Raw genomic sequence first — 15989 nt, forward strand, 5'->3', positions numbered from 1 at the left:
TTGTAGGCGCGCTGATTTCGATATATCCGATGTGAACTTAGTTATAAGGAATATGCTTCGCATACATTTTCGTAACATATTTGCTTTTGTTCGATATATAGCGTAATACGCTCTATCCGGGTTCGTTATAATCGGGTTTGACTATTACCAGAGGCCCTCTCATCAGGCAACACGCAAACTCCGTACACAAAGACTTCAAATGTACGCTTCCGCGCGCTGTCGTATTCTAGTGCGTCCTGTCCCGCTCGCCGAGCATTATTTCCGAGCATTATTTTGTGGCCTCCGCATGGTGCGGATGAAATGAATCCGGACATTAAATCGATTTATCACACCGTTTGAATTTATTATTGCATTTAAAAATATTGCGAACCATGTAGTTATGTACTCGAACATATAAAAAACGCGTATTGCTTATATTGAGCACGAAGAGGTCCTGGAAGCTGGGAGAACTCCCGCGGGCAATGTCGGAATGCGATGCAACGTTCACTCCATGCCGTGGGCAGAAAAAGCATGAATTTGCAGCCGCCGAATGAGATTTTCACCGCACACGGCTGGTCTTCTCTTTCAAGCTGCAGGGCGTTGGGGACCTGCACAAGGATCGCAGGAGAACGTCCAATGAGTTAGGCGGCCTGGGACCTAGAAGACTTTTCTCGTACCGCTCTGCATAAGAGTTTTCTAAATCTGAATATCATTTTACCTCAACTAAAAGGTTGTTACTTTACTACTTTCATCGCCTATAAAGCTTGTAGTTCTTTATCGTGCTGTCAATTTTACTTCCATGAAACGTAGACGAGCACATCCCACAACTTGTTTGGAGAGCCAGTGAGGATCAGCGGTTGAGAAGAGGGCCAATGAACAGAAACCTGAAGGCTGCGTCCTCCCCTTAGTCCTGCAAAAATTGTAACGTTGCTCCCCCCCCCCCCCACCCCCCCCCCCCCAAAAAGAACAAAAACCCTAATGATTCCTCTCGCGTTTATTCTTGAATGCCTTTCAGCTGCCCTTGCGTTCCAAGACAGACAGACGTACAGAAAGACCAAAATTTCTGGGTTTAGGTAGCCCAAGAAAGACTATCGTATTTAAAATGTTTCAAATCGCGCGCCATCAGCCGCAAAGGGTTCGCACAACATCCGACAGATGGCGACGAGTGTACTGGCCAGTAGGAAGACGCAGTGAAGCATCCCCCTCGCGAGGGGCACGATCAAATGCAGAGCATTTCCGGGGGCGCACGACGTTAAGTAGTTTGCGTTACGTTAATGTTGTAGCACTTGTGGCAACTGCTGACGAGAGAGCGCTCGTCAGCAGTAATTTGAATGAGTCAAGGATATAAGGCGCGTTAGTATCGTCCCATTCTGTGTCAGCTTTGTGGCGCAGTGGGTAGAGCACCATGTACATTGCGTTGCGCCCGCAGGGTCGAGGGATCGAAACCTGGCGCCGGATAGTATTTTCTTTTTTATAGTGTAGGGGGAGGGGTGCGGACAACGACGGTGCGGACTACGACGGGACAACGCGGGTGACATCGTGAGTTACTAGAGAGTTTTAGCAGTACGTATGCTCCGTTCGTTACGTTGCTACCGGGTTTACCGGGACCCGACTGCGCATGCGCGCGCACGTACCGGGCTCTTTCCGTGTAGTGAGACGGAAAACGTGTTTAAGCACTCCGTAGCGTCGTACCGTTCGTTCCGTGTGACGGCTGATTAGCCGAGTTGTTGCAAAAATCCACACGCTAAAAATACGTAAATAAAGAACGCAGTTTCCCCTAAAGCATTGCAAATCTAAAATAAATCGCGCTCGGCCGGACGCATTGTGAGGCAGGGGCTGCGGTGGCGGCGACGGCGCCAGAGCGAGCGCAGGTGACGACATGGTTGCGCCGTTCACGCCGAGGAATGGCCTTGGCCTTGCCCGATTGAAGCGCTAGACACATGTACGATTGGTACACGCGATTCGTATGCGACTGATCGTTACGACTGTCACCACGACTAGTCGTACGCGTGAATTTGAAACACATGGCCCGATGCGGGTGTGCGATGCCTCGTCGGCGCCGCTCCGCCCACTGTTTTTGCTCCATGGTCAACTACGACGATCGCTGAGCTGAACTTGTAGATTCCGCGCGTTTGTACGCAAGAAATGGATAAAGCAGGCAACCGTGAAGCGTTTTCTGCATCGGAAACAGTCCGCGCACACGCCGGTCGCGCCTGCCAGCTCGGCACACAGCGGCTCGAACCAGCGCAGACCACGGTAGCAACCGCTTGTCGCTGCTCTTCCGAATCAGTCTGATCACTAAAACGAAGTTCCACCTGCGAGAAAGTAGGTGTTAGTGTGGTGAAAAATTGTGCTAGGGATTGTTCTCGGGGCTTATTTTAAAAGCGGCGATCAGATATATCTGCCGCGATGACCGACCGTGGATGCCGCGGCGCGCGGTGCGGCGAGCGCCCGAGAGATGGCGATACCTGCGCGGAAGCATCGAAACAGGCTACGCAGATGTCTCGGTCCCCGATCGCTCACGGCAGTTGTAGCTCAAATAAAGTTTCACATGCGAGAAAGGGGATGATAGTGAGGTGAAAAGTTGTGTTACGGATTGTCATTCGCAGTTGCACAGATAGCGGCGATCAAATATTTGCCAGGACGCTAAGCCTAAAGTTTCCAACACCCGAGCAAGCCGGTTGCGGGCTCCGGATACGGTAACACGGAAGCAGAGTGCCGGGAGAGACGCCGGCCGCGTACGGAACAAATGGCGCATGCGCAGTCGGGTCGCGGTAAATCCGGTAGCAACGTAACGAACGGAACGGCCGGAGCATACGTACTGCTAAAACTCTCTACTGAAATGCTTTGCATTTAAAAACACCCGTACAAATGTGAACTGATGAAACGTTTACCGCCAGTCTGTCACACCATCTGCTGGGAAAATGTGCCTTCATTTAAAAACGTGTTCAATAGCATTTCCAGACTCCTTCAGAAGAGAATGAGACACCAGTATCTGAATTTATTAACTTAGCGTGATGGTTTTTTTTTATTGCCGATTGTTATCACTAGCAGAAAAACACTACAAACACTACAGGCATTCGTATGCCTATGGAACCGCTGTGCTCGCTGTAAGCTAACGTAAACGGGGTGTCACAGGCTGTAGCGATGCAACTTCCAACCATTTCTTTCTAAGAACCACTTGCCGCAAGCAAATGACTAAAGCACATTTCCATTATGAACCCAAACTTGTTGACGACAGAGCCTCCACTTGTCTCAGAAATATGCGGGACATGTCGGCAAAATTTTCGCGTTAATCCGAGTGTGTTTGGCAACACAGCGAGCGGTAGAAGAGCGCCGAATCATGGACAGAGCGGCGGGAGGCAGCAGCCAATGCTGGAGATGCTCCCAGCGCTCAAGCGCCACCCGCAGCTGCCTCCGCCTCGAAGGGCCCCGTGACTCCCGCCCCCGCTTGTACGCGATGTAGAATCGAGTCTGCAGACAGTGCGGGCTGCAAAAGGGGAAGTAACAGGAATGATGGCGATGAAATACCGGCGCTGGGGGGCTCCAATAAGGAGCGACATAAAGCCAACGCCGCTGCTAAAGCGAACAAAGGTGACTAGTAAGAGGGTTAGGTTAGATCGAAAAGAACGGCTGGAACGGTGTACGAGAGACGTGCAAGAAACGCCGTCTGGCGGTCTTCTCAAGCCGGGACGTGGCGTGCATTTAGGGCGGGACTCCTCACAAGAGAGAAGGGCGACATTTTCATGTATTATTGAAAGGGATTTTGCAACATTTCCAAAAGGTGATTTTAGTCCTTCCTTCGCGTGTAGAAGCACTGCAAAAGCCACAGTTATCGTCAGCACGGAGCGTCACTGCGTGATTTGCTCGTCGCCGGAAACACGCCTCCATTTTCTGCTTTGCTCTTGTGGCTATCTTTTTAAGGTGGCTACCAAATGCGTTAATTCCCGCAACTGAAGGAAAACCGGCCAATAGCGTCTACACCGCTGTAATGACGTATTTCCTTTGATCGAAGAACGTCAAAACCCGCAAAGAGAAAAAATATATATTTTGAGCAAGTTTCTAAGTTATCTAATGGGCATGCAGCAGTAATTTTTGGATGAGGCACTTTGCGAGCCCTTAATCTAAGTACTGGATATCTTGGTTGACTACGTACTGCAAGCATTTGAGATTTAGAAATAAGTTGAAAAAAGTGTTCAAGGATCCTTTGAACACTCATAAATAGATCTTCAATTAATCAGTATGGAAGAAAGATTGGCGAACTGAGTGTCGGCTTAACGAGGGCCTCTACAAAGCCGACATTTTCTACCGTCAACATATCCACTCTGGTGTTTCCCCAATGCCATATTAGAAGCAGAACGCCTGACCCACAGTGACCTCTTACCTTGGTCACTCCAACAAAAACGTCTGCTCGAAAAGGTCTTCTCCAATTCCCTGTGGGCCCTCCTGGTAAGGTGGCCAGTCAGCCGCGTCCCAGCAAGCCTTCGTGTGCGCGCCATGGCCATCGGCTTCCTTCGACATAGGCAATAGAAGGAATTCGGTCGTCAGTACTGAATTCCAAGCTTGCTTAAGTTCCAGTTGCCATGTGCGAGAAAGTATTTATTATGTTTTACTCTTGTGGCGTCCCAGAAGATGAACGCAGAAACCAGGAGGAGGAGGTTGATACAACCTTGTTTGCACATCATAGTACAGTATAGTACCTCACCAACATACCGGAGGCGATCCAAACGTCGTGAAAATGCATGGCGTAAAAACCACGACTCGATTCGTGACGTACAGGAAAACGAAGCAAAACACCACTACTAAAAGAATTACATCTCACATCAACGGTCATTTCATGAGCCTTTCTTTGTCACAGGCAAAAGACATGGGCCGCTAAGCTGGATAAAATAACTCGTTCCTAGTGTAGTACAGGTACCATGCGATTGTAACTCAAAGGTTGAATTTTGTTCTTTCTAGCGTAGCTCAAGCTGACAAAATCCCCGCAGCTTATTGTGACACTGAGCATGCCTTCGGGTCAGTGGCTCCCGTAAATAAAGGCTAAGCCACGATCCCTTATGTGGGAACTCGTTCGGGTGCGAGAGACCACAAGCATGAATTCACGGAAAACATTCGGAGGCCGACGCGTGGCTTTTCGGCTTCCAAATACTTCTGGGGTCGTGCTTTCAGCCTATCGCTACTACGAATGGCCGCAGTGACTGGTTAGCGAATTGCACCCCGACAGAAGTGATTAAGAGATTTTATTTTTACAATAATTACGCTCCATATATTGCATTTGGACAGCGTCGCTTCCTAAAGGTGTGCCGACTTGCTGGCAGTGCAGCATGCCAGGTGCTCGTAACGCTTCTTCCCTAAAGGCGCGGTCACACTTGGCCGACTCGACGGCGACGACGACGCGACGCGACGGCGACGCCGACGAGTCGCCAAACCATCGGCCAACTGCCGAGTTGCCCGACCGCGCTGTCATACTACGCCGACGGCAACACAAACACGTCGGCCGATGGAAAGTCCGCGCGGTGTGGCTGGCTCGCCGACCGAATACGCCAACAAAACCGGCCGCCCGACCGGTCGCCCGACGCGTCGCCGGGAATCCATCGAGAAGAGAAAACTGCTCTTCGACAACATTCGTGCCGCAATGAATGCGGCTCTATTTTGATAGTTTCTGGAGTGTAATAAACTCAGTAATGTCTATGAAGACCATACAACTTAACACTAGCGATAATGCAATCCGTATATTGGCTTTCGACGCTTCGGTCGTGCTCTTTGGCGACGCCGCTACCCCGGAGCTGCAAACTGCACATGTGTGTGCGATCGGCTCGCCTATAGAAAATAAAAGGCCAGTTTCGTGCGGAAGAAGAGTTATGTAGGGTAATTTTGGTAATAAGGGATCAATATCGGCCAAGGTTTTTCACGTAAAACGTAAAACCAAAGTACGGCAAGCACTATCCCTACAGTACAAAATCGCAGCCGCAGCCGGGCATACAAATTTTTGCGAGCGCTTTTGCGAAGCAGCGGAGTTGATGGCGATAAGCTATTGTGGGGGCTTCCGGGAACTTTGCTGTGCAAGCGCTATATAAGAAATTTCAGTTTACCAGCCAGGAATTCTGTAAACCAGCTAATAAACAACGACGTATGACACGGAAGGATGGACCTCCATCTAGTACCCACGCTATTTCGCAGCGCGGCAGCATTTGTGCGGGCACAGTGGTTTCGCGCGTCGCGCCCGCGCGCTCAACATTGCGGGTTGAATTCCCGGCGGGGTCAGTTTTTTTTTAGCGGTTTTTTAACGGGCATGGTTTGCGTACCCAATTTGTGAATCATTTTCTGCGTGATTTTGAGAAGCAACTACCTTTGTCATGGAAAATTTCCTTCGAAACAGCGAGTGGCATCTGGAGCCGCAACAATTTCCCTTCCCTTGCACCGTGTTTCACGAAAATGCGAACCTTCTGTAAGGCCTTCTTTATTAGAGAAGGTTAAATTTCCGCTGATGTACGCACTAATTTATATACATATTTTACGCGCTACAGAGGTCTTTTCGCCGGGAGTTCATCCATAACATCCGTATTATTACTGCCGCGGCAGCAGCGAACACAGCTCTTTTTTCTTCTTTGTCCGTGATCTAACAAGAAGTTGAGGAGTGCACACAGCACAAGCAGCGCACACGCCAGTACGCACGAACGGCTTCAGTCGCGGCAGCGGCACTCCAAGTTTGACAGAGAAAGAAGGGGATCCCCGGCGGAGAGGCGAGTCGGCGGAGTGGGTCGTCGCGCGGTCGTCGGCGTGGTGTGACAAGCGCGTCGGCCGACATCGCGCAGACACGGACGCCCCGCCGATTTCTCGCCGACGCAGACGGTTGGCCAACGGTCGGCGTCGGCGCGGTGTGACATGGCTGCCGACAGCTCGCCGACACGTGTTGGCTGACCAAATCGGCCGATGGTCGGGCTAGTGTGACCACGCCTTAAGGGGTCCGCAAAGGCCACCGTTGGCTAGAAATACGCGGGGTAAACCTGTGGAGTAACGGAACAGTCTCGACACTTAGAAACTGGCATTGCAAAACGATTCTTCTTTTTCGTGGATCCACGTCAGGTGGTACGGAACGGAATTCCCCTCAAATTGAAAGTTATTAAAGTGTTCACTGTTCAGTCACGGTCGGTCGTATACAGACTATGCGCTTATCTTGTCGGGCGAGTGACAACTACATTGAAGGAGCCATGAAGACAAAGTGTAAGTTTGGATAATTAACAAGATTACTTTTACTGATAACAATGGTGCCCATTTTATCGCCAACTTCCAACAAATAATCGCGGTATTAAAAAACGTGAAGGAGGGGTCACTTTCGGGCCACTTTCAGGTCACTTTCGGGACCTGGCCACTTTCGGGCGACGTTTCTATGACGTCGGATAACCCTGGCGAAATCAGCGGCAGCGTACTGAGCCCACCCCCAAGAAACATGGCTAGGCGTATAGTATCACTCAAATGTATCACTCGAATCATAAGGTGGAGTTAACCCACTGATAACTATAGGCCTCCTCGATTATCAGCCCTGGATTGTTCGCGGACTGCCCGCAGACCGTCCCGGGTTGGTAAGTCCAGGAGTACCAATTTTTTTCAGTGCCTGCTCATATTAAGTCACGCCTGCTCATATTATGTCACCGTAGCACAATATTTCACGTTTTCTATATTTTTTACCGTTTCTTTTTTGGTTAGAAACCATCTTCCTTGGAATTAATGGAGCTAACTGAGTTGCCTCGGGGTAGTTCTATCATATTCAAGTTGTATTTTGCCATGGCTTCTGTAAAAGCATTCAATTAAGAACAAAGTCATAAGAAAACAATAATATTGCTGCCGACGCCTAGCCATTTCTGCAAAGTTCAGCAATGCTTTAAAGGCATTAGGCTGCACCTGTTGACTTTGCTCGCGGGAAGGTTCAACAGTGGGATGAATAACACTGCGACGTTTAATTGCCTTGCGAGACTTCATTCACATCCTCCGCTGAAAGCAGCGGCAGCACGGCATATAAAACACTGTAGCCCTTTTCTTAAGCGTAAGATGGTTAAAACGCGAAGTTTTCTCTCATGCGAGTTGAATCGAAGTGTTCGTTTTAGTCGGAATGGCGTCATCGGATAAACGTCGGCTTATAACGCGAGGGACCCAAATTCGATTGCGACCACGGTAAGCGTTTTTGTTTCCTGGGGCGAATGACATGCCTTCACTTACACCATCAACGTTTTGTGAAACCCATTGTGTAAAGGTGGCTTTCCTGCAGTGCGTTCCCGCATTTAGGTGCCATCCGGGAGATATAGAAAACTCCGCTTTAACAGATAAGAAGTCGGCGTTTCTTCGCATGGCTGCAACCCGTGGGCAATGGCGGCGAGGGGGTGAAAAGTGTGGATATAAATTGATGTGTCTTTCCAATAAAAACTAGTTGAATGTAGCGCTCCGTGGTGTCTGTTCTCTTTTCTTGTCCCCGTCGGCATGCCCTATGAATTTTGCATCGCAACACAAACTCGCCCAGGAATCCGTACTCACTCGCTTTAATAGCTAAAGTCACCGTGATCGGGTAAAACTCCCCCACCCCCCTTCTGAGCCGTCATACACCTCTAAAAGGCGGGCGTGTCATGTAAAAAATGTGCTTTGTAGGATCAGGCGCCACGCTGTTGTGGCCTTTGGTGTGGGGCTTTGGTACCACGCTTGAGACCTGTTTAGGTAAATTAGGGAAGGTTAGGCGAAAGTTGGCCGGATGTCTTCGTTGCGTTTGATGCCACGTGTGTCTCATCAAACGGGAAAGGTGGACGCAGAAGAAGTGACCGCCGCCGTCGTCAACACCAATGCCACAATAGTCAGGGGACGGCACCGGCGGGAATCGCGCAGTGGAGGAGCGCGACGGTGCCCTGGCGGCTTAGCTTGGCTATCTCACACGCTGATTGCTGCTCGGCGTACGATTGTTTGCGATAGTAGAGTGTGAGTGCACCACGAGGAAGCGTGGAGACAGAGACATTTTTCGGGGGTTGTTATACCCTGCAGGTACAGGAATTCAAAAATAGACTGCTACCCTCCAAAAAATGTTATTTTCGTTTTCTTATCTTACAGATGAAGTGTGTAAAGAGCATGGGCGGGAAAAAATGCCGAAAAGAGGGAAGGGTGTGATAAAATTTCGCGGGGTGTTCTGACACCCTAACACACCCCATGGCTACTCCCTTGCGAGAAACTGTTCAGTGGAGGAGCGTGGTGGTGTTCTGGCCAGCTTTGCCCACCATTCGCATTCGCACACTTTGAGCTGCAGTCTTCAAGGAGTACTGATACTAAATTTTTCTGTTAGGTTTTTCTCGCTGGTGCCTACGAGCCCACTAGCAATAGAATGATAAATTAGACGGTCGATAGCAGCGTAATTATTTACGCCCTCGTTTATTGGTATCAGTTTCGTTTTCGACTAAACGAACACCGAGGCGGCCGCCATGACAGCAGGGAGCTCGTGACGTCACCGTTCTCGTCGCACGACTGCCGATGTGGACGCGCGCGCACAAACTGGCAGTGATCTCTACCATCTCCACGCCCTGGGCAGCATGAGGTCAGTCCTAAAACCGTGACGTGATACACAGTGTCACGGCGGAACAGCGCGCGCCAACCGCGGTCAGGGGGTTGGCTACTTCACGGGAGCACTCCCGTCGGCAGTTTCGGGTCAGGAGGAGTAGATGGCGTAATACTGATGTCGATTGAGGAACAGTATTCGTGCTAAGCTTTCTGGTGCGGGCAAAGATTAAAATAGATTTAACATGTGTTATACTGAACGGTTACTGTTGCTGCGAGATATCTTCATATACAAAGGGACCCTCTTACATAGTTATCCCAGCTTTGACATTTTGCCTGAGTACTCCTTTAAAGAGGTTCATTTAAAATGCTGTTTCGTCCCGACGTATGCGAAAACGACGTCAATGTTCTCGAGAGCTTCAAACAAATAAGCGAGATATTAAAGCAAACATATTCGAAAGTTGCGACTCTGCAGAAATTTTGCGGCAATTTCTCTATGACGTCACAAAATCTTGTTCGTGCGATTGGCGGCTGCCGATGTAGGCCATTGCCAAGAAACAAGGCTGGCCAATTGTAGTGGGCCTCTGGCTCCGTTTGACCGCGTATCACTTTAATTCTAACGCACAGTCAGCCCACCGGTAACTACGCTTAAAGCGCTGGTCCATATTACGTCACTCGTGCCCATACTATATTAACCGCGGAACCAAATTTGAAAGCTTGGAGTATTTATTGCGTCTTTTTTTCGGTTTAAAGGAACGGAGCTGAGTGAGTTGCCAAAGGCCAGTTCTTTCAAGTAGAACTAAGTTGTATTTTGTCTTCATGGTCAATTTAAATGTCATTGCCAATTTTTTATCACCCTGTACACATGCAGAGACAGTGCTAGGATAGTGCTGCTGATGCACGCAAGACATGCTCGATTGGAATGGCCCTGGATGTAAATCGTGTTAAATAAGCACCGCCTCCATATATAGCATACCTTGACGGTACAGCACCAGTCACTGAGCTGGGTGTGAACCACGCCGTAGTTTTGGACGCTGGCCTTCACCGCGACCTCCACGTCTCGTCCCGCCAGCTTCCCCATGACGTCGTAGAACTGAACGGTTCTGGGCGCTCGCATGCTTCGGAGGCCGCGGTATCCCCAGCCTCCACGCCCGATGGGTGACACAGGCAGCAGGTTGTCTCCGCCAAGCACGTCCGCGCCGCACGTAAGGGGGCAGCAGACTCCGAACACGACGACAGGGTCCCAAGGGGTGGTGTTTGGCACGTTGCACTGTATACGTAATGTTGAAGGACGGAATACAAGAGGAGAGTCATACTTTCAAAACAAACGAGATTCAGGGAAAAATTGTTCAGAAGCGTAACTCATAAAACGGTCTTCCAAGACGTTTAGTCCTCCGCCACCACACATAACCCGTATAAACTTGCGGTGCATGGTCTCCACTTTGTTGGTACTCACGGAAATGTTCGACTAGGGCCACGCATGCAGAAATAAGCGTCACCTGAATGTTTTTAAGGGTGGACTTGCGCGTTCGACGTCATTGGTATTCCATGATGGACAACTTTAGTTATGAAAATAACTGGACAAGGGACGCGAAGGACACTGTCCCGGTTCATGTCCTTTCCCACCCAATTTTTTTCGCCCTTGAAGCTGTTAATTAAGGAGTATAAACTAACAATACCTGTGCATTGAATGCTGAAAATTTGCATCAAACGTACAGTACAACTAAACAATAACAAGTAATGAGAATCCGCTTCGTATGAATTTAATCAAGCGGCCTATCTCCGTTAATCCGCTTAGAAACAAAGACAAAACGCGATAAATGCGTTATTCGCTGAGCCCATCCAAGCTGCCGATGATGTCTTCTCACATAGATTTTTCGTAGATTCAGGTGAAGATTTCGGTAATGGTGAACAACGAAGGGAGGAACAGGCAGTGTGTTCCGCTGCAAAAGCGAGCATGCTTGACTGGTGGGACTAGCTGTTTGAATGCAAAATACGAATGGCCAAATGTGCAAACAGTGTGCGAGAAACACCGTGCTCCAGCCTTCTGAAGTCGGAGCAAGGAGTGCACATCGATTCTAGCCTCAACTTCGCGATGGAAGACGGATGAGCATTCGTGTCAACGATCCACCAATGGATCTTCCATTAATTTTCTCTTGTTTAGCCAATGGAAGCACGTTAAGCTTCTATTGGCTAACCATCGATATCGGTCAAAGTACTTGGCCCGCCTCTTCTCCGAAACAACTGCGAGATAAGGCGACATAATGGGCAAACACGTCAGGTATACACGCCGGCAATATGTACGCTAACCACCGTTTTGCGCTGCCCTCCTCTGAGCATCATCTTTGACGTAGCACATTTTGGGTTCTGCAGCAGCCACTTCGGCTAAAATGCTCGACGGCCTTGGCTCTTGGCTAGGAACGCTGTTCGTGTGGCACTATTTTCCTATGAACTTGATTTGCAGGCATCCCTCTTCGACACAACGATGTTGCCGCATATTCCTGCACCCATTACTTAGACCATAGCACGAGGTGTCCCGTTTCGAGGAACAGCACTATGTCAATCAAGGCTTCGTTCAATGAGACACGTAGACAGAAAAAAAAACTGGTCAATGTACGGCTCGCTTCAAATGACGTTTTACGACAACTTTTCTGCACCCCCCCCCAGCACGTAACATCCCCTTCTCTCCCCCCCCCCCCTCTCGCTGTTCCCCTTTCGCCTCTCTCATACCATGACGAATCAAAAAGCCTACCCATTTGGATTTTGGATTTAATTTCCCGCGTTCCCATGGTCGCGCTCCACCTGTTGGGGTTTTTGTATCATATGATCATGGAACAACTCGAAAAGATCTCTTTTCTCAACTCGAGAAGATCTCCAACGTTTGTTTCTCGTCTCAATGATACCCATTTTGACGCGTTTTTTTCTGTTCTGTTTCCTACCGCGAAAACCAGATCCAGGTCTACTTGTGATTAAAACAATGCTGCAACAGCCGCTTTTGTACGTACGTTTTACCTCAAATATCCCGCGCCATTTCTTTCTTATTCCCGAACAATCTCCATGCAGCAGGAAGCATGCCGAGAGGTCTTGCCCACATATACTTGTTGACCAATCGTTTTGTATACGTTCGGCTAGTCGGATGAATTGGGTGACAGACAATTATACCAGACATTTCGCGTTTAAGTAGGCAAATATATACTGCCAGTTTTAAAACCGCGGTGATAAGGAATTTGTACTAAACGGGGGTGTTCTTTGAGAAGAGATTCCTTTCCAATGCGGCGTGTCAGTAAAACATGTGAGGCACGCGATCCAAAAATCATGTCGTACCTGCCGCAGAGACGTCGCTCCCGGGAGCCCAGAGTTGCGGGCGCACGGCTTGGACAGCAGCTGAAGTTGAAGCAGGTCGCGGTACGCGGTGGATGTAGCCGAGGGCGACGTCCTGCAGAGCACTGCGCGGAACAGCGGGGAGCTCTGCCAGCCGCGCCTGCGTCCACTCCGGGCCTCCACGAAGCACGGGGGGAAGCTGTTTGCGAAGTGCTGGCAGTAAGCAGTGCTCCGCGTCGCCTGAAGGGTGAACAGGAGCGAGCAGATTGGTGAGGGGACACGATGCACACTGATCCTGACAACAACAAACATTCAGCACAAGGACACCGACTGTGCGGCGTTCTGTCTGAGCGTCGCACAAAACTACCCACGCATGTGAGGTGACGTTGGGTTCAAGGGCTCTGGAAGGGGGGGGGGGGGAGAGAAGTTGGGGAAGGGGTAGGGGGGGGCTCGAGGCCCCTTGTCACAAAGAAAAGGCTGAGCCCCCCCTTCCCTCCTGGTCTTATCACGATTTGATAAATCAAGACTGTAAAAAACTGACGTGGTGCAAAGCGGGCTCTATACTGCCCAGTCATTTTGCCAGAACGTACGGCTGGCCTGCAAAGGATAATCTTAACTTGATTCTCAAATCGCCTTCTTTCATTTCTTCTTGTAACATGTCACTTACGCATTACTGTTCCTAGAGTTTTAATGTTTTTGTAAGGAGCACTAAACGATTTGACGACTAATTTTGCTCACAAATTGTATCACGCGTCTAGACGAAATGCAAGGGCAATTCAAGTGCCACGCAGAGAGTCTATAGCTCTCCGCTAGCGCAAGAAATATTGCCTTTAATTATCAGATTACATAGGCTGCTGGAAGTGAATAGGGGACTGATGCTTTAAACAAATAGCGTTTGATTAAAAAATAAGTTGGAAAAGTCGATGCTGACCTCTGAATGAGGTATCTATATCAGCTAGACGCACAAAAAAAAGAACTTTGGTTACTAGAACAAAACAAATCAAGATCATCATCATTTATTGTTCTTTGATTGTCTCGGGCCAGCCCCACTTCCACCCCATCTTCAAACACTTCTGAAGCCTCTAGTCAGACTTCAATGTCATGGGCAAATTCACCCCACATGACTTTCCAATTATGAGGCGGATCGGGATCAATATAGAAAAAAGCGTGTCATTCCGCGCTCCCGTCCACTCTTGCGGGGCCACTCCCCCGTTTTATGAGGCACGCGACCGTGAACAGTAGAGCATCTCGTTCAGCTTTCCACACGACGGCAGCGATAATTAAGGGCCGTGACCTAACTACGTTTACATCATCATCATCATCACCAGCCTATCTACGCCCACTGCAGGGCAAAGGCCTCTCCCATTATTCTCCTATTATCTCGGTCCTGTGCCAACTGTGACCAATTTATCCCCGCAAACTTCTTGATCTCATCTGCCCATCTAACTTTCGGCCGCCCCCTACAGCGCTTGCCTTCTCTATGGATCCACTCTGTTACCCTTAATGACCAGCGGTTATCTTGCCTTCGCATTACATGCCCTGCCCACGTCCATTTCTTCTTCTTAATTTCTACTAATATGTCTTTAACACCAGTTTGCTCCCTGACCCACTCCGCTCTCTTCTTGCCCCTTAATGTTACACCTATCATTTTCCGCTCCATTGCCCGCTGAGTCGTTCTCAATTTAAGTTGAACCCTCTTAGTGAGCCTCCAAGTTTCTGCCCCGTAGGTGAGTACCGGTAAGATGCAGCTGTCATACACTTTCTTCTTCAGCGACAATGGTAGGCTGCTATTCATTATCTCAGAATGTCTGCCATATGCACCCCACCCCATTCTGATCCTTCTAATTATCTCTGCCTCATGGTTGGGATCTGGGGTCACAACTTGGCCTAAGTAGATATATTCGCTTACCACTTCCTCTGCCTCGCCACCTATCTCAAACTGCTGTGCTGTCCCGAGGTTATTGATAATTACTTTAGTTTTCTGCATATTAATTTTCAGGCCCACGGTTCTACTCTGTTCGCCCAGTGCGGAAAGCATGCTTTGCAATTCGTCCCCCGAGTTACTTAGCAAGGCAACGTCATCAGCAAATCTGAGGTTAGTGAGGTATTCTCCATTAACCCTTACTCCCACCTGTTCCCAATCCAACGTTCTGAATACTTCTTGTAAGCATGCTGTGAGCACGTAAGCTCGTTTACATACTGGCATGTATGTTGTCAGAGCCTTGTTTAAGCAAGCCTTAGTGGTATTTGATAGGTGCTGTCAAGAGTGTGTTTTTCGTTGTAGTTTTTTGTCGTTTTCCGATTTTGTGCACGTAACACGTGATCTATCAATCCTAAATTCCCGCAAAATAAAATTTAGTTTGAAGTCAGAGCCCGTTTCGTACGCTATTGTTTCGTCTTCGTCCCTATTGTGTCACCGTGAATAACCAACTTTCCCAGGCTACCCTCATGCACACTACCTCACAATCCGACGACAAATTTCAACGTAGCTTGAGGTCTTACCTTCAAGTACTTAGATGCGGCGAGAGCCACCCGAGAGAAGACAGGTCCGCCAGGGCTGGGCTGCGAGGCCAATGGTGGTGACATGCCGCTACGATTGGTGGGCGAGCTCAAACGAAGAGGCACGCCGTATGCTTTCATGGGAGCCACACAAAGCGGCGTTGACTGCAAAGCCGGCTCGTTCAATGGGAACAGCTGCGAGTGGCTTGACAAGGATTCGTCGTTACTCGTCCGTAGTGTCCCCTTGGAGGCCAAGATCGCAGACGAGCTTGTCACCTCCGGGAGGCTTCCCTGCGTAGATGTCGCTGGCATTTAGTGCTGAACAGAGAATTTAACATCCGGGTAACGCAGGGATGGCAGCTGTGGGGAAGATCCTCGTGTCTTTCCAGTCACCTGGCCGGGAGGTGACCCCAGGCAAGATCTCGCAGCGATTGGTGGACTGGCAGCACATTTCCTGGACCCTGGGACCTCGTCGTTGGTGCAGGAGGACACTGTAGTAATGGGCGAACGCTCGGTGGTTGAAGGCATCTTCGGAGCCTCACTTTTTACGCCATTCAGCACGGCCCTGTGTACCAATCTTCGTCTGCAAATGACCTGTCCAGGCGAACATAAGCAGCTTCATCCTATCTCCTCGCACCTCCTGGCCAAATATCTTAAACCAC

General features: G+C 49.4%; 1 protein-coding gene across 1 annotated transcript; it reads right to left on the reverse strand.

The window, feature by feature from the left end:
• Positions 1-3373: 3373 nt before the first annotated feature.
• On the reverse strand, positions 3374-15414 carry LOC144166827 (uncharacterized). Its single transcript, XM_077696314.1, has 4 exons — positions 15331-15414; positions 12832-13068; positions 10484-10777; positions 3374-3469 (listed from the first exon to the last, which is right to left on the reverse strand). Exons 1-4 carry the CDS (start codon positions 15412-15414, stop codon positions 3374-3376), a joined length of 711 nt encoding a protein of 236 aa, XP_077552440.1.
• Between the last annotated feature and the right edge of the window lie 575 nt (positions 15415-15989).

This window comes from Haemaphysalis longicornis, unplaced genomic scaffold (assembly GCF_048455015.1).
Source record: "Haemaphysalis longicornis isolate Haplotype H1 unplaced genomic scaffold, Haemaphysalis longicornis Haplotype H1 scaffold_19, whole genome shotgun sequence".
In the NCBI taxonomy this organism is placed as follows: domain Eukaryota; kingdom Metazoa; phylum Arthropoda; class Arachnida; order Ixodida; family Ixodidae; genus Haemaphysalis; species Haemaphysalis longicornis.